The sequence below is a fragment of the Astyanax mexicanus genome, chromosome 17 (assembly GCF_023375975.1).
Source record: "Astyanax mexicanus isolate ESR-SI-001 chromosome 17, AstMex3_surface, whole genome shotgun sequence".
In the NCBI taxonomy this organism is placed as follows: domain Eukaryota; kingdom Metazoa; phylum Chordata; class Actinopteri; order Characiformes; family Acestrorhamphidae; genus Astyanax; species Astyanax mexicanus.
Genome location: NC_064424.1, coordinates 14,397,961 through 14,424,988, shown reverse-complemented (window position 1 = coordinate 14,424,988; position 27,028 = coordinate 14,397,961). Strand labels below are relative to the sequence as shown.

Here is a 27,028-nt window from a genome sequence, read left to right as displayed (position 1 = left end):
GGCCTAGCAGATTTCTAAACCTTAGTAAAGGGCTTAGTAAGGAATGCCAGAATTCTAAAAAAGTGTTTAGTTAGGTCTACCAGGATTCCACACACTAGTAAAGCATTATTAAGGTCTGCCAGCCTGTCAGAAGTGGGCACCCTCGTTGGGAAAATTTAAAGAAATGTTGGGCACACGCAAACAAGAGCTGTGAGGGTGCAAGTGTGAGTAATGGAACAGGGCCTTCCAGACACTAGCTAAGCATTTAATAAGGCCTGCCAGAATTCTACACTGAGCAAGAATTCCTCACACTAGCTGAAGCTCTCTGCCTGCCAGAATTTCCACACACTTGCTGCTACGCCTGGTCTTCAGAACCATACGCAAGAAGGACATCAGCCAGCTTGTGGTTTGATTCCCTGTTTCTGAGCCTCAAGCCCACGTCTGTCCTGTGGGGTGGTCAGTCTGTGAGCTCATGTCACAGTGACTCGTAGAGAGAGCCGGGGCAGGCCCGGGCTGGGTGGACCACCAGCCTGCAGATTAACTCCAGACGTCCCGCTGGGAGGCCGCCGAACACAGGAAATGACCTACGATGTGTCAGAGAGTGAAACTCCAGCGTCACAGAGGGAGGAGGCCTGGGGCTCAGGGGTGTACGTGTGTTTTGGGGGTGGGGGGGTGGAAGAGGGGGATTTCCAGGAAAGTGTGTTTACCATGGCAGCTCCAGACGTGAGGAGGCTGCCAATAAGGCAGCAAATGAGCTGAATAAACACAGCAAGACTCATATGGGAAGACAGACTTATGGCGGTAATTCGCATTCATCCACGTTCACCTCTGTGTGTCATTTCTCTGTGTCAAAAGCAACATTTGGTCCAGGTTTAATTGCTGGATGTGATTTTTTTTGTAACAGGCCCTTCACATGACTGTGCAGCTCAGAAAGAAAAGTCTTTATTGGTTTAGGATGCTAGAAGATTTGCAGCTTAGAATAGTCCTTCTCAGGGCCTCTTGCTTCTTGGATGGCAAACTCTAAACTCTACATTTCCTCCAATCAGCTTGAGACAGGCGCCTCCTTGTGGACAATTTCTGAATTCCATTTTATTTAATGAATAATATTCACCTTTCCAAGAGTGAAACACTCCCTGATGTGTAGAATTTATGTATCCATGGTATAATTGTAATATTATTATTATAATTGTATGACCAGTTAAGGGGTATTTTGTCCTGTATCCATAATAGTTTTATTTTTTCCACCTTCTTTGTGATTTTAGTTACTCGTAAAGTAATTTGTTTAACATATTATTTGCTTTCCTTCTAATAGATTAAAAGTATTTACTTATATTTACTTTCATATTCTCACTCCCTTCTTGTGTATAAAGCTTGGCTACTTTGCAAATGAGGCTCAATTTAAATAAAGGGTGATGGATTTTTTTGCCACATTTTAGATAAACCACATTTCAGGAAATATTTGTTCTTTGTCATAATATTATGGTCTGCTTTCAAGTTTACCATTATTTTGGAAGGAAAAAAACTTTACTTATTAAACAGAGGCACAAACAAACAATTTCTGCATCAATCATTAAAATCCACTTGGTTGGGAAGTGAACATTGTTTGGTAGAAGTGAACATTGTACTCTGCACAAAGATGCCGTGCTATAGTGAGAGTGCTTGAGAGAATTATATTTTTTAACTGACACTCCCAGAAAAAGACCAATTTTCAACCAATGGCCAAAGTATAGGCAGCAGAATTAAAAACGACACTCACTCAATGGTAAACTCCCTTTTTAGGTTTATTCATGTTCAACAGGTCCACCAAGAAGATTGAACCCTACATTCAATTTCTTGAATTTGGTTACAAATAAAATTTACCATTTAACAAAAATAGAAACAACCCTTTATGCCATTTACATTAAATAGTAAAACTCCTCTTGAGCCAAACAAAATGAACGCCTCAGGACAATAGACTTGACATCACAGTGTCAGAACTAAGTTGAGGATACATCATACTACATATTTCGAAATATTAAATGTTGAAAATATACAAAAGCCACCATGATTTTGATGGCCTGAATGTGACAGCTTCTAGCAGACAGAAAAAGTGAGGAGTTTAGTAACAACCCCACTGCTGCAGTACAGTACATGCAAATAAGGACACCTAGAGCATCTAGAGGCCAGTAGGCTGACGTCGAGCTTTACTCTAAATGTTTTTTACTGAGAGTGGATTAGAAGTCATTTAACACTGTTGTGGATTAGAAGACATGAACACACTCACGCAGATATAGATATACACTTAATGGAATCTGACTGGGGCCCTTACTAAAAGGCAAGAGTGTGAAGACTGTGAAAAGGTATTACATACACATTTCTTTTCAGATAGAACATTTACACTAAGACGCGAGAGGAAGGCCATCTTGAGGAATCATGTGGGCACAGAAGGTTTTAACCGAAGGGCAAAAAACAAAACTTCAGTCACCTCACAGCACGAGGGACACAAATGGGAAAGGAAAGAGGGTAGACCAGCTACGTGTTTCCAGTGGGGTGAAGGTCCGCTAGGGTGGGCTTTCAGAAGCCTGAGGGGGTCAGCACGTTCATGTCACGGTGTTTAAGTTTGTGGGGGCGTGTAATCTGACGCTTGCCGTCCACAGTGGGGATCTCCATCTTGGGTGGAGCCTTGAAGTTAGTTGGATCCTCTGCCAGCCGGGTGGCCTGTGCTTTCATGACTTCCATGGGGGTGGGCTTCTGGGCTCCTTTGTAAGGCTGCAGGGCAAAGCCCCCTGTTGATCCAAAAGAAAGTGAGAGAAAAGAAATTTCATCCTGCTGCTGGGTTCAGTTGTGAATATGTGAAGAGAGGGGGGTAACAGATAACATCCCCACTGCTAAACCATTAGCAAACATTCAGCAGATCTGGGGGGCATTTCGCTCAGCGTCATTAGTGTGCTGGACCTTGCCTTTGTAAACAGTGCAGAGAGCCAAAAGACAACAGAAGAAAGTCTGTTTGACGTGGTCAGTCAATACAGCTAAAGGCACTTGCTAAATAATGACAGCATTTCTTAGGGCTGGTACTATACAGACACTGCTTTGTTTAAACCAATGCTCAAATCAATCAACAAATCAAGTAGAGAAAATAGTCAGAAAAGGTTCCATTTACACAGATTGAGATGAGAAAGAGCTGCCATTGTACAGAGATTGTATGATAGAGCTGTGCAAATACACATCTTTAATATGAAATTGAAATGATCAGAATTGAACACTTATCAAACGTCACAATAAATAAAAAAACACATTTAATTCAGCTGTATGGCCTAGTTACAAAAACGGATTAAAATAAAGAGATTCACCAACCACCCTCATCCTGTGTGCTGGGAGCACTGATACTGCAATAAATGTGCTAAAACACAATAGATGGACATTTGGGAGTTAATATATTTCAGGCATGGAGTGTTTTACATATGGAGTTATAATATACTGACGCTCTTTTTGACAGTTGCACCACATTTCATCAAGACTGTCAGCTTTTAAACAGCATAAATAGCAGGTATTATTAAAATAGACTTGAGAGTCAGAAAGCAATGTGTCCATAACAAAAAAAAATTAAATTTTCATATTTTGTTTCATCTAAATACATAAACCACTAATAATAATTTAAGAATAATTTGGTAACAGTTTCCTATACCTTGTGTAGTCCCACAACAGTCTATTTTAGCGCCTGATTTTAAATTTGAGAATAATGCAAACCCATATTAGAATATTAGTGAACTGGACACATTTGTCCCTGTGGAATGGGTTAAGACTCCTCAGGAATGCTACCAGATGCTGATGCCTGGCTGTACATGACCACATTTGCAGCAGGTCATAATGACAAAACAGAAAGTTTTATACTAGGTACTAAGTATGCTTATTAAGAAGGGGTTGAGTAATCCTAATATTGCAGTAGTCAAACAAATCATTAAATAAAATTGGGAGAAATAACTGCTGAAAATGTTGAGCCAAATTTTGTAGTACAAAAGCAAACCACAGTGGCCAAGATTTACTACTGATTGTATTATATAAATGAAGGCTGATTCTGGTGTAAGAAAAAAAAAAGTTGGATAGAGAGTTATTTTACACTCACTGTGGCTTAATCTTAATTACTATAGGCACACACGGTCTTTAGTAATATTTTTTCTGGCAATATGGATGGATAGATTCCTTATAAGCCTTGAGCCCTCAATACTTCTCTGTAAATTACCAACATGGCTTGGACACCAGATGTCACAATGACTTGGGTCATAATAACTTCGGACAGTGTTCGTGTATTTCATGGGACTGATAAGTTCTACTGATGCTGTCATGCTGTTATCAAGACACGTTTGTGTTTAGCAGAAGTGAGACTGAACAAGTAGTTGAAATACATGAAATATGGGATAAAAAGCTATTTGACTGTAATGCTAATAATATCTCGACTACCCATTCACCTTTAAGAGACTTAAAAGACTGCCTGACGTATGAAAACTGGTTGTTCCTAGAGAAGGACATAGCGAGATTAGATATGAACCTGCTGTACTCATTTTTCAGGCTGGCAGAACACCTCCCTTTCCTTTCTTCTTCTTTGCTATCTTCTTCCCTTTTAACTATAAAACTACTGATCATGCTTTACTTGAGGTTCTAGCAATTCACTATAATAAGGTGAGTTATCTAAAACATTAAGTTAACTACAAGTAAGCTCAGCTCCAGGTTTCAAAGGCTTTTCACTATAATTCTATTATGCACGGATAGTGTTTTTACTTTACCTGCAGTGCCAGGTTCTCCACCCATGTCGGAGGTGGATTTATGGACCTGTGGTCTGGGCCCAAAGACACTCCAGCGTTCCATAACTCCTTCTCCTCCAGCCAGGTCCGTACTAGAACTGGAACTGGAGCTGAGCTCTGAGCCTGTGAGGGAGGTGGTTGAGCCCTGACTGCTGAACCAGCTTCTGACACAGGAAACATTTACAAAGATTTAGTCAGTCAGTCTTTTTTTCACCCTATACCTGCCACCTTTCTACACAAAGTTTCAACTGCTGATGCTCCCTTTATAAAAACGTATATAAAATGTAATTTGTACCTGCGCTTCTGTTTGGGAGATGATTGAGGGGTTCCGCTTGGGGTTGATTGACCAGAAGATGGCTGCTTCTCCTCCTTGAGGTCTCCACTTTGCATGTGTAATTTCTACAACATCGGAGAAAAAGAACAAGCAGGACCATTGAAAGAAGCCAAGAGTAGCCATTCTATTTGCAATAATTTTTAGTCCTAAAAATAAAAAAGACCCATTCATGTTATAAAGATACGTGAATCTTCATACTTGCATCTTTACTAGAATGGTAAATGTGTGAATTAAACAGCATTAAAAGAAAAAAAAAAAAGTACCTGCAGTGATTCAGACATGCGGTGGTAGCGGGTTTCTTCAGCAGCCAGGCCTTTGTGGGGGGTGTAACCTGTATCAGTCAGTCCTGCTTTCTTTTCGAAGCTCTGAATGCTCTCCTGTGTCTGCTCTAGAGCACAAAAAAACAAGAAACAACTAGTAATGACCATCTGAAATTATTATTATCATCAGCTAGTAAAAGTATTTTTACATGCTTTTTATATATTAACAGGGATCGAAAATCAAATGTCCACAAGACTAGAATAGATTAACTGTAGGTTAACTGTATTGTGTATTGCTCTTACTAATAATGAGGGAGTTCATGAGAACTGAAGCTTTGGCCTTCACCACTGGAGCTGGAGGATGGGGAGGCTCAAGTGCAGGGGTGTTCTTTATCACATTCTCTGATTCCTCTTCCTGAGAGCACATAAAACAGGTCACCCTTTAGAACTGCGAGAACAAATGCTAGCTTTGTGAAATTCACTTTGTTTTTTTGGTTCAAGAATAAAAAAAGCTGAATAAAAACAATTAAAGCATAATAATGGTGATCAATAGCACCAATGTAAAGCCAACAACCAACCTGATCATCAAAACACAACATTCAATATTTCTAAATAATTACTGCCTCCAAGACAAGATTTCCTGGACTCTTGACGTCAGATGTTCTATTACATATTTCGCTCCTGATCGATCTTAATGGCGTGCTTGGTATTGGCCAATGCTGATAGGCCTGTTGTGGTTTCGTATAGATAATAGAGCTACACAGTTTAGGTAAAATGTGCAACTGCGTAATACTGAAGAAAAATCATTTTGTTTCATAATGTTACATTCTAGACTGACGCATTTAGTGTGTAAACACAACCAAAACACATCTTAAACAACCAATCCTCTTCAGTGTAAATGCATCTCTCTCAAAAGGTACATCCCAAAAACAAAACACCAGATATTCGGGACCCACCAAGCAAATTTCATTATTATGTCCTGCACTGAAAAAATGTATGTCTTATTAAAGCATTTGAAGATGCATTTATATACTTTAAATACTTGTCACATAAAGTGACCAGGTGTAAACAGGTTCCCCACAACCAACACACCTGATTCAATGTTTCACTACTTAGAAAATATAAATATTATGTAAAACAAAAATTCTCTTTAAAACAAACTGTCTGTGAGAAAAAATACACTGAAATGCATACACTGGAAATCCCAAGATATATGCACTACATGGCTAATCTTAATCAACATAATGTAAAGAGACATAGTTTATCCCACTAATAAAGGAGTATTTTCAATTGGCTTAATCAAGTGGTTAAATAATTACTTGTTAAGGTTAACTAAAACATAATACACTAACTTTTCTCATGAATAACAATTATGAAGTTAGCTTAGAAAAGAACAAATAAGCATGGTATTAGATGCACTTGTGTCCTAAAGCTCTGCTTAAACTGGATTAGTGTGTAACAAGGGCGTTTGTATTACAACAAAAAATCTTCTTAATGACAGAATGCTCACACCCAGGCTATAACAAAACTACTAGTTACTTAATCTTTGCTTCATATGGTCACAAGGTCAAAGGTTGAGTTATACAACTGAACTAATTGTGAATTTGGTCGTCTTGACTTTTCATCAGAATTTGGAAAGTGAATACGTAATGAAATTATCTCTAAAGGATGTCCACTCTCAGAGACCGAGTAAGGTACATGACATAAGATAAAAACTCCCCAACCCAAACATAAGGAGATCTGCATAAAACCACAGAGTTCAAAGAAAAACAGTGGATAATCCGCCGTTTTCTCCGAGAAAAAAGGCAGAAAGACAGACTTAACCAATCCAGGCTGACATAAAAATCACAGGGGAGCACCTGTGAAAGATCAAATTATCCCAGGAGCCCATGTCAATTTAATCCCTTTCAAATAGGGCTTAGGGTTGACTATTGTTGAGCTCTATAAATCACAAAGCACTGTTTAAACCAATGCAATCAGCTGACCACAAGCACAACAGCATTACAGTAACATTCCTGAGTGCGCAGTCAGCCTTGTATTCATTAAACATTAAATCTATAGTAAAAATATCACCTCAGCCAATCGGGAGAACTTTCTTTCCGGGATGACGGGCCTCCTCCACAGGTTGGTAATGTTGATGTCAGAGGGGGGAGGAGACATGGGTCGCTCCAGGTTCTCATCATAGCTGATGGCTCGGCGGGGCATTCCCATGGGCACAGACATGCCCCCTAGGAGGCCCTCGCTTATTCCGGAGCCCGCCTCCAGGGCTGTAACAAAAAAACACAGGTGACTACATTGGCATCAGCAGTGTGCTCAATAGAGTTGTACTGCATATTGTTTTTTTATGAACCTAAAACATGTTCCATGGACCAGTTATAGACAACTAAAACTCCCAGTGTAAAATGACTTGAAATAATGAGACAAACACACAAAATATGAATACTGGATTATGATATTTAAATGTACAATTGTTATTATTAAATATATAACTTTGCCATCTGCTTGAATCTTATGTAACTCTTGTTTGTCATATGTGTTTGTCACTATCTGGGCAGTTGGTCAAGAAGGCCAACTGGTACAAATGCAATGAAGAAAAAAAAATCAGTCACACAAAAACAGACTGTTTTATGCAATCTTTCAAGCTCTCCGTACTTTTGGCCAAGAAATATACAGAACCATGCCACAGACATAACCAGGTTACACAAACAAGAACAAAACATCCAAGTAAACGTCCAAGCACAGACTGTACTCACCTGGAATGTCTCCAGGTCCAGACATTATGGGCACTAAGGACTGACTTTGTCTTCGGCAAAAATGTGCAATAATATACGGAATATCCACCAACAGCAGAGCTGGACCGAACCTGCCAGAATAAAATTGACCAGGTTTTGTTAAAAGTTTAATTTGGGTTGATTTTATTTCCATTTCAATACCAAGATACGTATTACAACATTCAAAATTTCAAACGAATCACTGCCTGGTCACAAGGCAAGATTTACAGGACTCTTGACCAGCACTGACATCAGATTTTCCAATACATTTTGCCCCAGATTGATCAGAGTGTGCTCGGTATTGACCAATGCTAACAGGATTGTTGTATTTTTGTGTAGATAATACGTAATACTGAAGTAAAATCATTTTTCTTCATAACATAACATTCTGGACTGACGAATTTAGTGTGTAGACACACCCAAAATGCATCTTAAACAATCAGTCCATTTCAGTGTAAATGAATCAAGCTAGTTTTAATATTATGTCCTGCACAGAAAAAAATTGTCTGAAGGTATTTGGAGATGCATTTAAATACTTAAAAAAAACTTGTCACATAAAGTGACCATGTGTAAACAGGGTCTTTCCTCCTGGGCAAAAAAGTAAGGAGGATAACTGCAAAAGGAAAAGTCATTCAAAGCAGTCAAAGTACAGTTTTCATGTTTAACTGAAAAATGATTAGACACTGCAAATTTCTAAACATACTAAACTGAAAATGTGTTTAAGAGCACAACACTCATGCAAAATTTAACACATGGGTTTTCTTTATTTGATGTAATGTTAAGTGAAAAGCAATGTCCAAATCTTTGTTAATTAATCATTAACTGGCTGGAACTTAATTACAAAATCATGAGCCAGCGCATTAAACTATAACTCCCTTTACTCTAGACTGAATGAGCTTAGTTTGTGACATGACAGAAAGGTACATTCTGTTTGACAGGTTGGGGTAAATATGATAAAGAAGACAAACAAACAAAGTGTACTCCAAGAACCAGAAGGAAACTCTGTGTACAAGAACAGAACATTTCTTTGGATTCTCTTTGAAAGAGTAACTAAGCACACAGAAGTGCTTACTTAAAGGATTACATTGGTAAGAACCACAAACCAGTGGTCAATACTGGGAGGAAACTTGGCAACCAGTAATCTACTGATGTGTTCAATGTGAATCATTATATTATATTATTATAAATATGTGCAAGAAACAAATCTTACCCCAGTGACACCACACTACACAAACACTACGCTAGCTTATAAAAAACAACTTGTGCAACTCGTGGTAATGTTCAGTGTACTAAGGGTAAACGGTGCTGTGGTTTTTTTTTTTTTTTAGTTCCCCTATGTTTTTTTTTTTTTTTCCAGGAACAAGCAATGAAACCTGTAACACAGAGGTGAGTGTGTGCTTACCAGTTCAGGGCACAAAGGCCTTGAGTACTGCTGCTATAGCACCGGATCCTGCTGATTCACCCAGAGTGAAGGTTGCACACTGAGCATTGTGCTATTTACTATTGGAGTTCAGGCAACGGTGAAAGAGATATAGCTAAAAAAAAAAAAAAAAAAAAAAAAAAAAAAAGAAAAAAAAGAGCAATCAACAATTTACAAAACAGATAAGATTTATATTGAGCCCAGAGTCACCGGTGTTTAAGGTATTACTAAAAGCAGAACTACCAACATTAATGAAATCCAGTATAAACCAAAAGCTATGTACAACACAGTAAAACATTTAGAAAAACAAACAGTATATAAGTTTTTATTTCTGTTTGAATGGTTAGAACATACATTAGTATAAATGAGAACTAAAATCCAACTAAAAATACTGACCATCACTGCAAAACCTTTTAACATAAAATTCTACTACTAGTAAAAGATTAAATTCAATATCAATGTAATGTCGTTTATACTGGCAACACTCATTTTAAGCAATCAACCATGAAATTATACTGGTAACAGCATAAACTCTACAGATCTGAAATGCTATGCTACTCGTTATAGATTACTTATTTTGCTGAGTCAGCATATCTTTTTTTGTGGTGATGTTACTACTGCTTTTTTTTTTTATTACCCATAACCATGCACATTAAGAGAACTTTTTGGTTAAAACTTGCCTGAAGGTCAAATGTCAAATATGAAGCAAGTTTTATTGCACTTTATTGCCACTTTTTTCACCACTGCTAATTAATTAAACCAGTAAATTCAGACCTTTTTTGGCAAATTGGGTGCATCCCTAATTGTTACTAGACAGCTTATGAGCTAAATCATTTACGTTTTGACCTGAAGCAACAAATAGAAATATTTCCCGATATTAAGTACAGTGACTTTTTTCCTCATAATATACAATTCATTCAATTAAAGGGGAGTAATTATGCTCTCTACAATAAAATGTCCTGTTGGGTCAGTGTTCCTTAAACAAAACGGATATCCTTGATATTTCTATTTATTTGTTTCTTTTTTGTTATAGAATGTATTATTGGTTTTAAAGCCATTGCAATGTACAGGAAAATAGCACATTAATTAATCAACAAACAAACATGATATATTTGTTGATAGCACACCAAAGAGAATGAAGTTCTGGAGAAAAATAGGAGACCACTTAAAAATGATGGAGTTTCTTGGATTTGACCAAATTGAAAACCTCTGGAATATAATCAAGAAAAAGATGGATAATTACAAGCCATGAAACCAAGCTGAACTGCTTACATTTTTTTGCACCAGGTGTGGCCTAAAGTTATCTAAAAACAGTGTGTAAGACTGGTGGAGGAAAACATGCCAAGATGCATAAAAACTGTGATTAAAACCAGTTATTCCACGAAATATTGATTTCTGAACTCTTAAAACTTTATGAATATGAACTTGTTTTCTTTGCATAGTTTGACAATATTTTTATTTGGGATAAATGTAGTCCGTAGTTTATAGAATAAAACAAAATAAATATAACATAAATAGCAACATCAGAGAAACTGATTTAGAATTAGAAGTGGTCTCTTATTTTTTCCAGAGCTGTATGATAAGAAAATGTATACCAATAAAATTGTCATATTGCCCATACTGATATATCTAAAACTAGCCAGAATTAAAACTTGCATATCTGAAATTACAATTTTACTAAGAAAAAAATGTATATGTAGATACGAGAAAAGGGGCTACATTAGGAATATTTATCCCACAAATATGAATTAACAGAATGTCTTTACAGCTAGATATGCTAGATGTGTTGTGTTTATTAGCTACATTAACTTATCTTAAGTAAATGTAAATGTTAGAATTTGTACTACTACAAACTGCACTACAGAGATACGCATTTAAGTTATAAGAGGGGAAAAATAGTTCACCACAGACTGTAGCTCAAAATAAAACCCACTAAATCCCTCAATAAACAACATTAGGGTTGAGACATAACATGTCATTCACTCAGAAAGGGATAATATGCTTTAATTCCACGTGGCAGACAATTATTACAGTTATATATCTAACAATACAAAAAGGTTATTAAAAAATCCTTACATCGCTCTTGGAGGCCTGTGATCTGCAGTTAAAGATCAGTGGGTTAGTGAGTGTGAGCGCTGTCAGGCAGCTCGGTCAGTTCAGCTTCAGCATTATGTAATAGTGCAGCAGCAGCTGAGCTCAGACTCTCTGTACACTGGATAATGCACCTGACAACAACTAGAGCCTGGTGTCCTCTAACAAACACGGCAAACGCACGAACTGAATCTGAATATCAGGATAGCTGGCTAGGTAACGCCTCCGGGTCCCTTCAGATAGTTATATATGTAAGGCTGGCTAGTTAGATTAGATTAGGTTAGGTTAGCTATGTTAGGTAACGGCTGCGCTGCGACCAGAACAAAAATACCCCACAAAAAAGCCACAATACACAGCTAAATTACCTGCGCAGTGTTCCTGAGGCCAGTCACCTGTATTCACCGCATCTACCAATCCCGAAAATCTATCGAGAACACTCAGAACCGAGCGACTTCGTCCAGTTCATTGAGGAAATCCGAGCAGAGCGGCCTTTTGTCTCTGCCATTATAAACTTCCCCTGAGCTGAGAGCGGGTAAAAACACAGGCCTGAAAGGAAGGGCGAGCAGATCCCGCTCAAAACTCGCGAGACTACAGTGAGGCCACACTTCAATTTACCACATGAGGGCAGAGTCTGACCATCACATACAGTGAGGCGATAAAAAAAACCCTACATTATTAAATCAGGCTACATTTCTAGAAAAGTTTACATATTTTTTTAACTAATTATGAATATATTGTTCTTATACGTATGTACATTTAAATAACTACAGTAACATGGTCAGTGTAACGCTTAGCAGTTTAAATTTCTGACCATATCAAACTAAATTCGAAAATAGAAAATTTGGTATAAACTTAATAATTTTTTTCTAATCAGTAGCGTGAAGAAGAAATGGGTTTTAATACAGTTTTTTATTATTATCTAGTTTTTCATTTCAGCCTATCGCAAACAGAATTTTAAGAAAAATGAAAAGGTGAATCTTCTCTTAATTTTTAGATTTGTGCATTTTTGTGTCTTATAACCCAAACCTGATGGTATAATCCAACTTGCAAAACGTAAAAATGAAAAAAAAAAACAGTCTATGGTTTATACTTGTTATCCAACTACAAGCTTTCCGGATGGCGCGATTTATCTATTTGTTTGTTTTTATGTTGCTGGAATAAAATATGAGTAACGAGGCTATTTTTTAAAATGTAAGGAGTAGGCTAGTATATACAGACAGCACAGCAGAATCAGATATGTCTGATAATATGGTCTGAAAAAATTAACACAGTCTATTATCCACTGTACTTCAGAATCATTTGGATGTTTCATGATTTTTACACTGATTATTTGCTTTGAGTAAAATTTGTTATAGCATCAAACTTGCCTGCTGCCCATAACACAGTTTATCCATAGTTTTGACAAGATTTTGGGTCTGAAACCTTGTTCTTAAAATCAAATTCACTGTACTGCTCACACTAACACTTCCTTAAATATGGCGCTTTGGTGACGTTAAGCGTGGTAAACACACGCGACTGTCAATACCGATAGTGCTGTGATTGGTTTTGCACCAAGCATGCCTTCTGTTACTATTACCAAATAATTGGATTGTGGATTCATCTGTCTGAAGCACATTGTTCCAGAAGTTCTGATGCTTGTATTGTGTTCTCTGACTTTTTTGACAGCAAGGATGTCCTTTTTACAAACTTATTAAATCTGTGGTGTTGCAGTGTATGATTGTAGACTGAGGGGTCCACAAGGATCAACATTACGACAGGGGTTTCCGTAGTGTAGTGGTTATCACGTTCGCCTAACACGCGAAAGGTCCCCGGTTCGAGACCGGGCGGAAACAATCTTTATTTTGTAACGCCGAGAATCACATGATCATTCATAAACCAAAAAAAGGGTCACTTCAATTTGATATCAGTATAATTTCAGTTCTGAATATTAAGTACATTTTATACGCTTTGTGAAACAGTACAGAAGAACGGGATCAAAATCAGCAATCCTCTACAGTGAGGGTTCAATCCTTAAACGCCAATCCCAAACATGATGTTCTAAAATACTTATAACAGCTACATTTTATTATTTACTAGAAGGAAAAATAAACTTCACATGCAAGAATTTAGCCTTCGGCAGCATTTGATCATATATTTGTTTTGTTTTTTACACTGTGCATCTAGTAAAAAAATTCATCAGGAATTGCTTGTACTGTCATTTTTAAGTCTGCTAACTTCTTACTGATTATAAAACAATGGTGGAGGTTCCTCAACTAAACACTTACAAAAAGTTTTTTTTAAAACGGTATTATAAGAATGTTCCACGCAAGTCTTAACTAGAATGGTCAGACCGCTCCAAATCCCCCAGTAATTCCAAGCCTTACTTTAATCTCATACTAACCCCCTGTTCCCATATGGTGGCCCTGAAGTTCTCTCTCTCAGTTTCCGTAGTGTAGTGGTTATCACGTTCGCCTCACACGCGAAAGGTCCCCGGTTCGAAACCGGGCGGAAACATTGTTTATTTTCCCCACATGTCCACGTGGGGCATGAGTTGGCGGCCCGGTGCACGCACATGATCTCACTGCCCGCCTCCAACTGGTCGCATGTGGGCTTTACAAAGGCGTTCCCTGCGTTGTCCAATTAAATAAATGGGAAATGCTTTTATACAAGCTATTATTATTTCATATAAAGTAATACATATAAATGTGTATTTATAAATATAAACGTTTGATTGAGCTTTAAGCTAACAAAAGCAAAATTTTCCTAATAAAATAAAATATAAATATTTTAAAAACCCACCTCGCTGACAGAGTCACTGTAAATCGCAGGGATTTAACAAAGTAAGCCTAACTTCTTTTTCAGGCTTCTCTGGACGCTTGAAACGGAACTTAAATGTTTTCATACACTGCGCTGAGAACACCTATCAGGCAAACACCTGCTCTCTGATTGGATAGACACATTGTTGGACGGATTCATTTGCATAAAGTTGAGCTCGGCTCAACTTTTCATCGCATCGCATCCCCCGATCTCGACGCATCGCAGCCATGGAAGAAACTCGAGAGAAGTGGAGCGAGGTGTCGCACTTCCAGCGAGAAAGTAGGAAGACCCCAGTCTCCAGCTGCAGCGAGTGGCATCGGAATGGTCGGATACAAAAATAACTCTTTTTTCCAATTAGCTCTGCGCCCCAGCACCACGAGCTAATGGCTTTCAGAAACCCACCATCTAATTGAAAAAAGCATATTGAGGTAAACTGAATGTTTCCTACAGTCAATTGTGGACAAGAATTTGAAATGTTTTCCATGGCGTGGTACAGGCCAAGACAAGCCAAGGTTTGCTTGCTAGGCCTAGGCTATGATTCAATGTTGCAAATTCCATTGGATAGCTTGTGTGGGCTTTGAGTTTGGGTGTATAGGTGGGTAATTTAGGGTTAAAAAGTAGAAATCCATCCCAGGATTTCGCTCCAATTCCCTGGCTGGCTCTGGAGCTAACTGGACCTAATCCCTGGGATGGATTTTTAATTTCGGACCTGGATTACCTTCCTTTAGCTACGTGTGAGTTTGGATCATCCTTAAATATTCTCGGTTCCAAACTGGCTAAGGGAGCGCTGAGAGTAGGCAACACTGGCATCAAAGCAAAAGCTTCTACTTTATCGCCTTAACGCGCCCTGGCAGTAACGGTGAATTTACACTGCTCCGACGCGACAGCGCACACGGTCGCACTTATGGAACGCCAAAAGGCCCAAAAAACGCCTGGACCAGACGCCTTTTATCGAAAAGAACGGCGTAAAATATGGCGTTCTGTGTGGGTTTTACGTCGTAATATACGCCGTATGATTTCAAGACGCCGTAATATACGCCGTATGATTTCACGACGGCGTTAAAAACGCCGCTAAAAGCACAGAAAACGCCGTTTCCCCCGGCGTTTTTCGACCCTTTTGGCGCGCCGTACAGAGCGCGTCTCAGTGCAATAAGACGGCGTAAAAAGCGGCGTTTAGTGTCTCTCTTGACGCCGTAAAAAGCGGCGTAAAAAGCGCCGTTTAATAATAAGATAATGAGCTCCACCTTCCAGTTTTGAAAGCCAAAACATTTAAACTCTGTTCAGCCAATGCTCTTACAGAGAGACTCAGTCTAAAGCAATTCACTGCAGATCCGAGATCCTGAGCTCTTCAGACACAGTTTTTTAGACACAATTAACAATATACCATCTGTAGACATTTCCGCTGGTGCTCATGCCTTTTATTAGTCTAATATTTATGCTGTATCAATGTAAAAATAAACTCTAGGTTTAGGTGAAAGCAAAATGCTGTGCAGCTCCCCACTTTTTTTTTTATCCAGACGGAAATCACATCACCTTGTCAGTATATCACACATGAAGAACCCTATTGTTGCAAAAACATCAGGGTTTCAATAAATGAATTTATTAATTTATTAAATTAGCTGATTCTTCTTATTTTTATTCTTATTAAAATATTATAATTATACAGTATAATTATAATATATTATATATATATATTATATAAAATTATATATTATAATTATATAATATTATTATTATTATAAGATGTAAATTATTCTTAATTTACTATGAATATTATTGTTTTGTTGTTGTTTAAGCATAATATTATTAATATTAGTTTTTATGCTTCAGCAGATCCGGTAATTTTTCTATTTCCATAAGGAAACAAGTAATGTCATTTACAGACATAGACTTACAAGTTACATATTTATTATATTTATATTTATTATTATATTATATTTACTTCAGTCGCTTAGAAACCTTCATTAAATTATTAATCTGGCTCTGCGTCAGAGCGGTGCATCATGGGTCCGACGCGTCGAGAGCGGGGGATGCGATGCGATGAAAAGTTGAGCCGAGCTGAACTTTATGCAAATGAGTCCGTCCAACGCAATGCGTCTATCCAATCAGAGAGCAGGTGTTGGCCTGTAACGCGTCCTCAGCGCAGCGCATGAAAACATTTTAGTTCCGCTTTCAAGCGTCCAGAGAAGCCTGGAAGAGAAGTTTCAGGCTTCCCTGTTCTTTATAAAATCCCTGCTGATTCACAGGGACTCTGTCAGCGAGGAGAAAGGCTGCTGTGATTGTTGGGGTCTCTGGTGGGTTTTTAAAATATTAATATGTAATTTAATTGGAAAAGTTTGCTTTTTTCAGCTTATATACTGCTCACTAGACAGTGTAATGAAGCTCATTCAAACATTTATATCTATAAAGACACATTTATATTTATTAATTATTGGAAATAATAATAGCTTATATAAAAAGCATTTCCCATTTATTAAAACGATTTAATTGGACGACGCAGGGAAAGCCTTTGTCACGCCCACATGCGACCGGTTGGAGGGGGCTAGTGCGACCATGTGCGTTGTCGCGTCGGAGCAGGGTTCGATACTCAAACGGCAACTGGCAACAGGAAGTGACACCCACTGGCACCTGCCTTTGAAGAGTGGCACTGGCCACGAACGCTACTGGCCAGGGGCGCTCGCTAGCGGCATCTGCCATTCAGAAACGGATACATGCCGCTTAGCAAAGACACTTGCCACAGCTCCTGTGGCTTTGCACACAGCCATACGCGATCGGGCATATTAATTTGAGGACTTTCAGGAATGTGTCGTTCACAGCTTAGTTGGTAGTTGGATTTATTATTTTTTAACGAGCAGATTACGCGTTTGTTTTGGACTTCCATGGACAGCTAATGGGCTATTTTGGACGTGTTTGTGGTAACTTGATTTAATAGAGCAATTGTGGTAAAGGTAATTTAAATGCTTATTAAAAACAGGAGAAAGTCGGGCTTGTGTCCATGTTTTATTTATTTTTTGGTTCGCGGGCAAAGATCCAATTTTTTATGTGCACGTATTATGTAACAATACTACTGTCTCCCTCATAGGCACCTGCCTTTCAGTAGAGGCCACAGCGAGCTCCTGTGGCACATGCCATTAGATCCATAGGCACCTGCCTTTCAGTAGAGGCCACAGCGAGCTCCCGTGGCACATGCCATTAGATCCATAGGCACCTGCCTTTCAGTAGAGGCCACAGCGAGCTCCCGTGGCACATGCCATTAGATCCATAGGCACCTGCCTTTCAGTAGAGGCCACAGCGAGCTCCCGTGGCACATGCCATTAGATCCATAGGCACCTGCCTTTCAGTAGAGGCCACAGCGAGCTCCCGTGGCACATGCCATTAGATCCATAGGCACCTGCCTTTCAGTAGAGGCCACAGCGAGCTCCCGTGGCACATGCCATTAGATACATAGGCACCTGCCTTTCAGTAGAGGCTATAGCGAGCTCCCGTGACACATGCCATTAGATTCTTAGGCACCTGCCTTTCAGTAGAGGCTATAGCGAGCTCCCGTGACACATGCCATTAGATCCATAGGCACCTGCCTTTCAGTAGAGGCAATAGCAAGCTCCCGTGGCACATGCCATTAGATCATTTGGCACCTGCCTTTCAGTAGAGGCCACAGCGAGCTCCCGTGGCACATGCCATTAGATCCATAGGCACCTGCCTTTCAGTAGAGGCCACAGCGAGCTCCCGTGGCACATGCCATTAGATCCATAGGCACCTGCCTTTCAGTAGAGGCCACAGCGAGCTCCCGTGGCACATGCCATTAGATCCATAGGCACCTGCCTTTCAGTAGAGGCTATAGCGAGCTCCCGTGACACATGCCATTAGATTCTTAGGCACCTGCCTTTCAGTAGAGGCTATAGCGAGCTCCCGTGACACATGCCATTAGATCCATAGGCACCTGCCTTTCAGTAGAGGCAATAGCAAGCTCCCGTGGCACATGCCATTAGATCATTTGGCACCTGCCTTTCAGTAGAGGCTATAGCGAGCTCCCGTGGCACATGCCATTAGATCTATAGGCACCTGACTTTCAGTAGAAGCTATAACGAGCTCCCGTGACACATGCCATTAGATCCATAGGCACCTGCCTTTCAGTAGAGGCAATAGCAAGCTCCCGTGGCACATACCATTAGATCATTTGGCACCTGCCTTTCAGTAGAGGCAATAGCAAGCTCCCGTGGCACATGCCATTAGGTCATTTGGCACCTGCCTTTCAGTAGAGGCTATAGCGAGCTCCCGTGGCACATGCCATTAGATCTACACTGTAAAAAATGATTTTGGAGGGTGGTATATATAACCCATTCATATTGTTTAAAAAATACCCAAATGTATTAGTCAGCTAGAAAAATAAATTACAATGGGTAAATTCTACCTACACTACCCATTTTTTAACAGTGACAACTGCTACCTAAAAATATATAGTAACATATACTTAAAAACTATTGGTCCCTCACGCACTTGTCGAGGGTTTTGAGTGCTGCTGCTCGTCTGTTGTTGAGCTGCTGTTTTGAAGGTAAGATTCCTAGTTAACCTGTTGCCGTGTATGAGTGCAAAAGTTGATGCAAGTAAGTAAAGTTCTAAATCAAGATTTGTAGTCTGTGTGCTCATGTAGCTAGCTAGCTAAAACCTTCGGTTAGCGGGCTAATTCGGTGTGTGGAAGAGGTTGGGGACTGGTTAAATGAGTTACTTTGCAAGCGCTCTCTAATCTAGGTTACCTAGCTAGCTAAAACCTTCGGTTAGCGAGCTAATTCGGTGTGTGGGAGAGGTTGGGGACTGGTTAAATGAGTTACTTTGGTAACGCTCGCTAATCTAGGTTACCTAGCTAGCTAAAACCTTTGGTTAGCGAGCTAATTCGGTGTGTGGGAGAGGTTGGGGACTGGTTAAATGAGTTACTTTGCTAACGCTCGCTAATCTAGGTTACCTAGCTAGCTAAAACCTTTGGTTAGCGAGCTAATTCGGTGTGTGGGAGAGGTTGGGGACTGGTTAAATGAGTTACTTTGCTAACGCTCGCTAATCTAGGTTACCTAGCTAGCTAAAACCTTCGGTTAGCGAGCTAATTCGGTGTGTGGGAGAGGTTGGGGACTGGTTAAATGAGTTACTTTGCCAACGCTCACTAATCTAGGTTACCTAGCTAGCTAAAACCTTCGGTTAGCGAGCTAATTCGGTGTGTGGAAGAGGTTGGGGACTGGTTAAATGAGTTACTTTGCAAACGCTCGCTAATATAGGTTACCTAGCTAGCTAAAACCTTTGGTTAGCGAGCTAATTCGGTGTGTGGGAGAGGTTGGGGACTGGTTAAATGAGTTACTTTGCCAACGCTCACTAATCTAGGTTACCTAGCTAGCTAAAACCTTCGGTTAGCGAGCTAATTCGGTGTGTGGGAGAGGTTGGGGACTGGTTAAATGAGTTACTTTGCAAACGCTCGCTAATATAGGTTACCTAGCTAGCTAAAACCTTTGGTTAGCGAGCTAATTCGGTGTGTGGGAGAGGTTGGGGACTGGTTAAATGAGTTAATTTGCTAACACTAGGTTACCTAGCTAACTAAAACACTCAACTAGCGAGCTAATTCGGTGTGTGGGAGAGGTTGGGGACTGGTTAAATGAGTTACTTTGCTAACGCTCGCTAATCTAGGTTACCTAGCTAGCTAAAACCTTTGGTTAGCGAGCTAATTCGGTGTGTGGGAGAGGTTGGGGACTGGTTAAATGAGTTACTTTGCTAACGCTCGCTAATCTAGGTTACCTAGCTAGCTAAAACCTTTGGTTAGCGAGCTAATTCGGTGTGTGGAAGAGGTTGGGGACTGGTTAAATGAGTTACTTTGCTAACGCTCGCTAATCTAGGTTCCCTAGCTAGCTAAAACCTTCGGTTAGCGAGCTAGTTTGGTGTGTGGGAGAGGTTGGGGACTGGTTAAATGAGTTACTTTGCTAACACTCGCTAATCTAGGTTACCTAGCTAGCTAAAACCTTCGGTTAGCGAGCTAATTCGGTGTGTGGGAGAGGTTGGGGACTGGATAAATTGGTTACTTTGTTAACACTAGCTAACCTAGGTTACCTAGCTAGCTAAAACGTTGTAACGTATGTATTGACGAGGGTGATTGCTGGATAAAATAGCGAAGTTAATTTAGTGTGTGGAAGAGGGTGGTGCTTGGATAAATAACTAACCTAGTTAGGTTATCCTAGCTAGCTTAGCTAACTTGTCCAGCCTCACCCTTGTCCACATACGTGGGTGGGCTAGTGTGCCAAAACTGTTGTTAAAACTGTACCTTAGCTATGCACAAATTCGGTCTTGTAGTCCAGCATTTTTTTTGTACCTACCTACATACTCCTGCTTGTACTTACTGCATGTGGCTGGTTTGTTGAATTTATTTAAGTAGAGAAACCTCTATGCTGTGCTGACAATTGGCCCTCCATGAATAAAGTTCTGAAACCTTTTACATGGTCCCTCACTTACCTACTAACTAAATATATATATATATATATATATATATATATATATATATATATATATATATATATATATATATATAAATTGCTTTAAGGAATTGGTGACTATCTCTAATTGGTTGTATTCATTTTGTCTCTAATCTCGTTCTCTAGGTTAAAGAGGAGTTCCAGCACAGCTTGACTGGTACACACCACATCTTTTACAGCTGTTGCGTGCCAAAGGAGGAGCTGCTGGTGCTAGGATGCATCCACTCCTTAACACTGTAAATGAGGTGTGTACGGTTTTGTTTGTTTTTTTATTTTTTTTTCTTAATTTACTTTTTTAGTATTGAGGAATTCAGTTGTCTGTTGCCTCATGAGTACCCTGGGGAACACCAAGAAGACCTCTTCCAAGACTGTCAGGTATGTTAGTGATCAACCTAAAGGAAAACTCTGGTGTAAAATTTAAAGTACTTACCTTTGATAAATAGCCCACCTCCATTCTCCCACAGCTTTCTGAGATCCAGCAATGTTGTACTGTTTGTCCAAGCAGACTTTACAATGGGTGAAACGGGGCATACTCTTGCCCATGCAGATAAATCGCTTTTTACATCGTTATCCAGACTCTCTGGATTCTACCTTCTACTTTGAGCCTGGATAACTGTGTAAAAAGCGATTTCATTCTGTTTCACCCATTGTAAAGTGTGCTTGGATAAACAGTACAAAATTGCTGGATCTCAGAAAGCTGTGGGAGAACTGAGGTGGGCTATTCATCAAAGGTAAATACTTTTTATCATGTTTTACTACAGCTAAAGTCATTTTTACACCAGAGATCTCCTTTAAGGTATACACAGGGTTGCCCTAATATCATTTTAATTCTTGATGCTCATCACAGAACTGTGTTTCAGGCAGTTGGTTTACCCAACCTTCAGTGTATTACTGTACACATTGCGTGCCTTTTAAATATTGGTTTGTTCTTTATAATATTGTTTTAAACACACTTGGGTTACATTACATTAGGTGCGTTAAACTATACAGATAGGCCATGATTATTGAAATCTGAATGGTTCACCCTTGTATACAGGTGGTCTAGTAGCAGATCTGTTATGAGTTTAAGTGACACATTTTTGTTTCTTTCTGATGTTCTGGGTTTGTCATTAGATTGTAAATGCTATATTGTTAATATGATAATCAATTGTATATTCCTTTTTTCTTATTCTTTTGCCATGGAGGACGGACGTGAAGACTACACAGATCAAACCATGAAGGTGCTCGTGATCCATAATGTCATCGCTGAAGATGACCCAGTAGATGTGTCTGTTGTCATAGAGGACATCCAAGTGCTGAAAGGGTGTGTAAACAAGACCAAGGCATGTATGCTGTTGGCTTGATCTACGCCCTCAACCTTCAAGAAGCTCAAGTACACTTGCAAAGTTTTCCAGAAAATTGTTGTGGAGCTTCCTGGAGCAAAACTGCCCAAGTAGGTCCACAGCCTCAGAAGGAACGAATGGAATGAACTGTTTTACCCACATTGAGTCACAAACTTTTATACACCTTTATTCCGCTTCTATAACTTGCATTATTATTCATGTTATATTTTGAATGTAATCTGTTGTTATGACCTATTGGGGTTAATAAATGTTTTAAAAACTTAAAATATGTTTTATGCCTCTTGTTATTTACATTTTATGTGCTTTTATAAGTATTTCACATCTCAAATATCTCATAGATAAGTATGCAAACCTTTTGTTATTCAGCTGTTCAAGAAAAGTGTTGATGCTGTTCATGGTTTTAATGAAATGGATGGCTACATTGCAAATAGGCACATGAGTTGAAAAGTGGCAAAAGTGATACATTTGTGCATTTGATGTTCTTCTATTAACACTTTTGTCTTAGCAATCTTAAATACCCAAAGTAACTTTTGGATTAACAATTAAATAAAAAAAAATGTCCTCATAATTTATTTAGGTAAATTTAACCTTATCTATATAAGTAGCGATTAGCTAGATAGATAAAAAAATTATATATAATATGTAACTAATAAATATGAGGTAGAAAAAGAAATAACAATAATGTTAATATTACTCACTTTTTTTAAGTAAATAGTATTGAGAAATGTTGGGTAGGTTTTACCTTATTTTTTTAGTGTATCAAAACTGATACATACAGGTATTTTTTACTCAATATATAGGGTGAAATCTACCCAAACAATCTGAGTGCAAATTGTTACCTCACATTTATTGAGTAGATTCTATAGGTTGTTTTTTACAGTGTATAGGCACCTGCCTTTCAGTAGAGGCCACAGCGATACGCATCATATCAGTAAATATTATAGTACTTTAAACCACTTTACTATCTGACCACGGTCACGTAATCTGCACTTAAAAAAAGCTCGGTCGTGCTATCTACATCGATAAATGGTATGCGCGTCTAATGCGTGTTTTACAGTAGCCGCGTGCACAGCGCACTCTAAAGAGCGGAGGCTCGCGCATCTCGTGCAGAGACTGAAAATGGAATCTAAATAAACATAGTTTAACCAGGTCTAATCAACAAATATACACCAGAAAGACTGCTGCCTGTCTGTACAACAGTGTAACGCTTTGGAAATGTTTGGAGTGCTATTAACAAAGCAAATCAAATGATTATTATATTACTGCACTTAATTCTTAAAGATCTCATTCTCATGTATGCCAGATATGTGTTTGAAGTGATGATACTACTGTATGATTTTGGAGCAATTGGATACCAAAAATGTGGAATTTTGGAGTGCTATAAAACCAAAAAATATAATTGTTATCAAATCAGACAATGTAATTCTTGAAGAAGAAATTCCATACTATTATTGTCATGCATATCAAGTAATATTACTGCATCATTTTGGAGTAATTGGACACCAAACCTAAAAAATATATAAAAAAAAAAAGATTTCGGAGAGTTATAAAACCAAACAACCTAATTGTTATCAATCAGACCATGAAAACCTTGAAGAACCGTCCCATTCTATTACACATACTAGTACATAAAGGATTTGCGCTTGAAAGTACTTAAATATTTATAAATATGATGCATATACAAATTGCCTTACTGAAATGCAGGTGCCTAAGGATCTAATGGCATGAGCCACGAGAGCTCGCTGTAGCCTCTACTGAACGGCAGGTGCCTAAGAATCTAATGGCATGTGCCACAGGAGCTCGCTGTGGCCTCTACTGAAAGGCAGGTGCCTATGAGGGAGACAGTAGTATTGTTACATAATACGTGCACATAAAAAATTGGATCTTTGCCCGCGAACCAAAAAATAAATAAAACATGGACACAAGCCCGACTTTCTCCTGTTTTTAATAAGCATTTAAATTACCTTTACCACAATTGCTCTATTAAATCAAGTTACCACAAACACGTCCAAAATAGCCCATTAGCTGTCCATGGAAGTCCAAAACAAACGTGTAATCTGCTCGTTAAAAATAATAAATCCAACTACCAACTAAGCTGTGAACGACACATTCCTAAAAGTCCTCAAATTAATATGCCCGATCGCGTATGGCTGTGTGCAAAGCCACAGGAGCTGTGGCAAGTGTCTTTGCTAAGCGGCATGTATCCGTTTCTGAAAACCCCCTCTCCGCCCTGGCCCACCCGCGGGTCAGAAAAATTTCATAATTAATATCTGGCTGTGTTTATGAATAATTATAGGCTCAATATATACACCCAATATGCCATTATTAAGGCTTAGAATATCTGTTTTTCAGTTGTCTAGCCTATTTAGCTGTAACGTTCTTTCCTTTTAGAAAATAAATAATAATACTGTCACTGTCACCGAGTCATAAAATTAGTAAAATTTGTAGTTTTTAATCTTATAAAGTTTACAGTTCTTTGGAGAAAGAAAGGAATATACCAGGAGGAGATCACTATAATATTTAATCAGTAAAATCGAGCAGTTTAAAATTTTACATGGTGAATGTAAACACCTTGTAGCAAAATATAGTTCTGTAAAAACACTATATACACTTATATAAACACATACATATTTCATTTTATGGATCTGAAAATAAATAAATAAAATTAGAAAATCTGAAAAGCACTTGTATTTTTTTCTTGTTTTTACCATATTTTGAATATTACATGTTCAATTGTATATTTTTTAAGTGGTTTCAATTAATGTCGTAAAGGCTTCTACGTAATATTAATTGATTGAAAATTCTCTGAATTATTTAAAATTAGTGTGAAAAGCTTTAAAATTTGGGTATGTATTGTCAGGCGGAAATTGGTAAATTTAGGCTTGTAGCGTAAGAGGTTATAAAACATGTTTTGTTCACTATTTTCCTGTTTTGTTTACTGCATAACTGTAAATTTATGTGCCATAGATTTGATCGTTTTAATATTAATCTGCAACAAATGTAGAAAAAATGAGAATTCAATGTGTCCAAACTTTTGACTGGTACTTTATATTATTGCTATATGCAAGTTCATCACAGTTCATTGTGCAAAGCTACAGTCTACAGCTGGTTGGTAAAGCATGTAGTAAGGACAGGTATGATGCTGTCTGTTTAAGTCTGTCTGTAAAAGAATTTCATAACATCCCTCTGAATCTCTGAAGACCTTTTTTTAGCACCATTTCAGTTCTTATAGTCATCTAGTCATTGGGGGTGGTACACTATAGGCCCCTGTTGTGTGGCCTAAGCCTCTGTTTATAAGGTAATTTTCCCCCTTTCATTACTTTTACTTTTATACTTTAAGTAGTTTTAAAAGCAGTGCTTTTATACTTTTACATAAGTAAAAGGTTTGAGTTGATACTTCAACTTCTACAAAAGTATTTTTAAATCCTAGTATCTATACGTCTACTTGAGTAATGAATGTGAATACTATTTGCAGCTTTGCATAAATGTAATGTTAGCGTTAGCAAGCTACATTAGAAGACGAGACATCGGCTCATATTAGTGCACCATTATAAGAAAAGCGAATGAAAATCTGGTTAAATAAGTCTGACTGCAGCACAACCTTCAACATGGTAATAAACACAAAAAGAGCCTCATCCTGACCTGTCAACAACAGATATCAACTGTAATGTGTAAAAACCGAGGTGAGTATTGTGTTTAAGCCTTTCTAGAACCATCAGTGCCATCCATATGTAGAGGTCACATGGAAACTGGACAACACTTTTCTGGGTCCCTGACGGGCCGCCAATGCATGCCTCATATCATCTGAGACAATAAACAATGTTTCCGCCCGGTTTCGAACCGGGGACCTTTCGCGTGTGAGGCGAACGTGATAACCACTACACTACGGAAACCGATGGTAAATGTATGTCCCATGGGCAACCATATAGGAACAGGGGTCTATTGAGCCATGAATATAAAGGGTTGAAATTATTGGGATATTGGAGGGGTCTGACCATTATAGTTGACTTGCGTGGAACAATCTTATAATACCTTTTTAAATACGCAGACCGGGCGGAAACAATGTTCTCCAGAGAAGGGTCTCTGGAGAACTTTTTTTTTACACAAAAAAGATCATTGTTTCCGCCCGGTCTCGAACCGGGGACCTTTCGCGTGTTAGGCGAACGTGATAACCACTACACTACGAAAACTGTGCGTATGGCACAGATCCATGTGGACCCCACAGTTCACGATAATACACATGTACACATAATACAAATGTGCCTTAGAAATACTGCACTGAGCACGCGAAACTACTGGGCGTTGACAGACGCGTGTGTTTACCACGCTTAAGCTAGTGCTAGTGTGAGCAGTACAGTGAATTTAAAGCAATAAAAATACAATTGTCTCTGGGGACTGTTATTTGTCGCACAAAGCTGTGTGTAGTACTGAAACATTTTATAATGTTCTGTGTTGAGTACGATTTCGAGTATAAAAAGAATCAAACATTTATAAACTATATAAATAAACGTTATGAACCCATTCACTTGGAACATATTAAGTTTATATTATATTATATGATTATTATTTTTCTATTCTATTCTAGGAAATATCAGAAAATGAATAAAAACGCTAGAGGGCGCTAGAGAGTTCTGGAGGGGAAAAAACAGAAAGAGTACTCAAAGGTAATTTTTATCTTAATGACTTTAAGATATATAGCAGTACTAATAATATATCCCTTAAAAACAAAAGTCGTACACTTATAGTTGTTTTG

At 38.6% G+C, this 27,028-nt stretch overlaps 1 protein-coding gene, 2 long non-coding RNA genes and 4 other non-coding genes across 13 annotated transcripts; 3 read left to right on the top strand and 4 right to left on the bottom strand.

Moving 5' to 3' along the window:
- Nucleotides 1–1,742: 1,742 nt before the first annotated feature.
- kiaa1191 (KIAA1191 ortholog) lies at nucleotides 1,743–12,187 on the bottom strand. 4 transcript variants are annotated; one of them, XM_007244557.4, is made up of 9 exons: nucleotides 11,999–12,187; nucleotides 9,525–9,657; nucleotides 8,105–8,214; nucleotides 7,425–7,618; nucleotides 5,655–5,766; nucleotides 5,355–5,479; nucleotides 5,053–5,156; nucleotides 4,740–4,921; nucleotides 1,743–2,744 (listed from the first exon to the last, which is right to left on the bottom strand). In XM_007244557.4, the coding sequence occupies exons 3-9, from the start codon at nucleotides 8,127–8,129 to the stop codon at nucleotides 2,533–2,535; spliced, it is 954 nt and encodes a 317-aa protein (XP_007244619.3). In that variant the 5' UTR covers nucleotides 8,130–8,214; nucleotides 9,525–9,657; nucleotides 11,999–12,187; the 3' UTR covers nucleotides 1,743–2,532. The 4 variants fall into 4 exon arrangements, with proteins under 4 accessions (XP_007244619.3, XP_007244620.3, XP_007244621.2 ...); XM_007244558.4 differs by having other exon boundaries at nucleotides 4,740–4,918; XM_007244559.4 differs by lacking the exon at nucleotides 11,999–12,187 and adding an exon at nucleotides 11,619–11,801.
- Nucleotides 12,188–13,392: 1,205 nt separating this feature from the next.
- On the top strand, nucleotides 13,393–13,465 carry trnav-aac (transfer RNA valine (anticodon AAC)). Its single transcript has one exon. It is a non-coding gene; the product is annotated as a tRNA-Val (tRNA).
- A 588-nt stretch (nucleotides 13,466–14,053) lies between these two features.
- trnav-cac (transfer RNA valine (anticodon CAC)) lies at nucleotides 14,054–14,126 on the top strand. Its single transcript has one exon. It is a non-coding gene; the product is annotated as a tRNA-Val (tRNA).
- A 3,380-nt stretch (nucleotides 14,127–17,506) lies between these two features.
- Nucleotides 17,507–23,874, bottom strand: LOC125782483 (uncharacterized). Of its 4 annotated transcripts, none has more exons than XR_007425162.1 (4): nucleotides 23,167–23,874; nucleotides 18,065–18,491; nucleotides 17,882–18,003; nucleotides 17,507–17,820 (listed from the first exon to the last, which is right to left on the bottom strand). It is a non-coding gene; the product is annotated as an uncharacterized LOC125782483 (long non-coding RNA). The 4 variants fall into 4 exon arrangements; XR_007425163.1 differs by having other exon boundaries at nucleotides 17,507–17,759; XR_007425165.1 differs by having other exon boundaries at nucleotides 17,507–17,698.
- On the top strand, nucleotides 18,741–22,541 carry LOC125782484 (uncharacterized). Its single transcript, XR_007425166.1, has 3 exons — nucleotides 18,741–18,981; nucleotides 21,059–21,177; nucleotides 22,117–22,541. It is a non-coding gene; the product is annotated as an uncharacterized LOC125782484 (long non-coding RNA).
- A 2,221-nt stretch (nucleotides 23,875–26,095) lies between the features above and the next one.
- On the bottom strand, nucleotides 26,096–26,168 carry trnav-cac (transfer RNA valine (anticodon CAC)). Its single transcript has one exon. It is a non-coding gene; the product is annotated as a tRNA-Val (tRNA).
- A 224-nt stretch (nucleotides 26,169–26,392) lies between these two features.
- trnav-aac (transfer RNA valine (anticodon AAC)) lies at nucleotides 26,393–26,465 on the bottom strand. The gene has a single exon. It is a non-coding gene; the product is annotated as a tRNA-Val (tRNA).
- Between the last annotated feature and the right edge of the window lie 563 nt (nucleotides 26,466–27,028).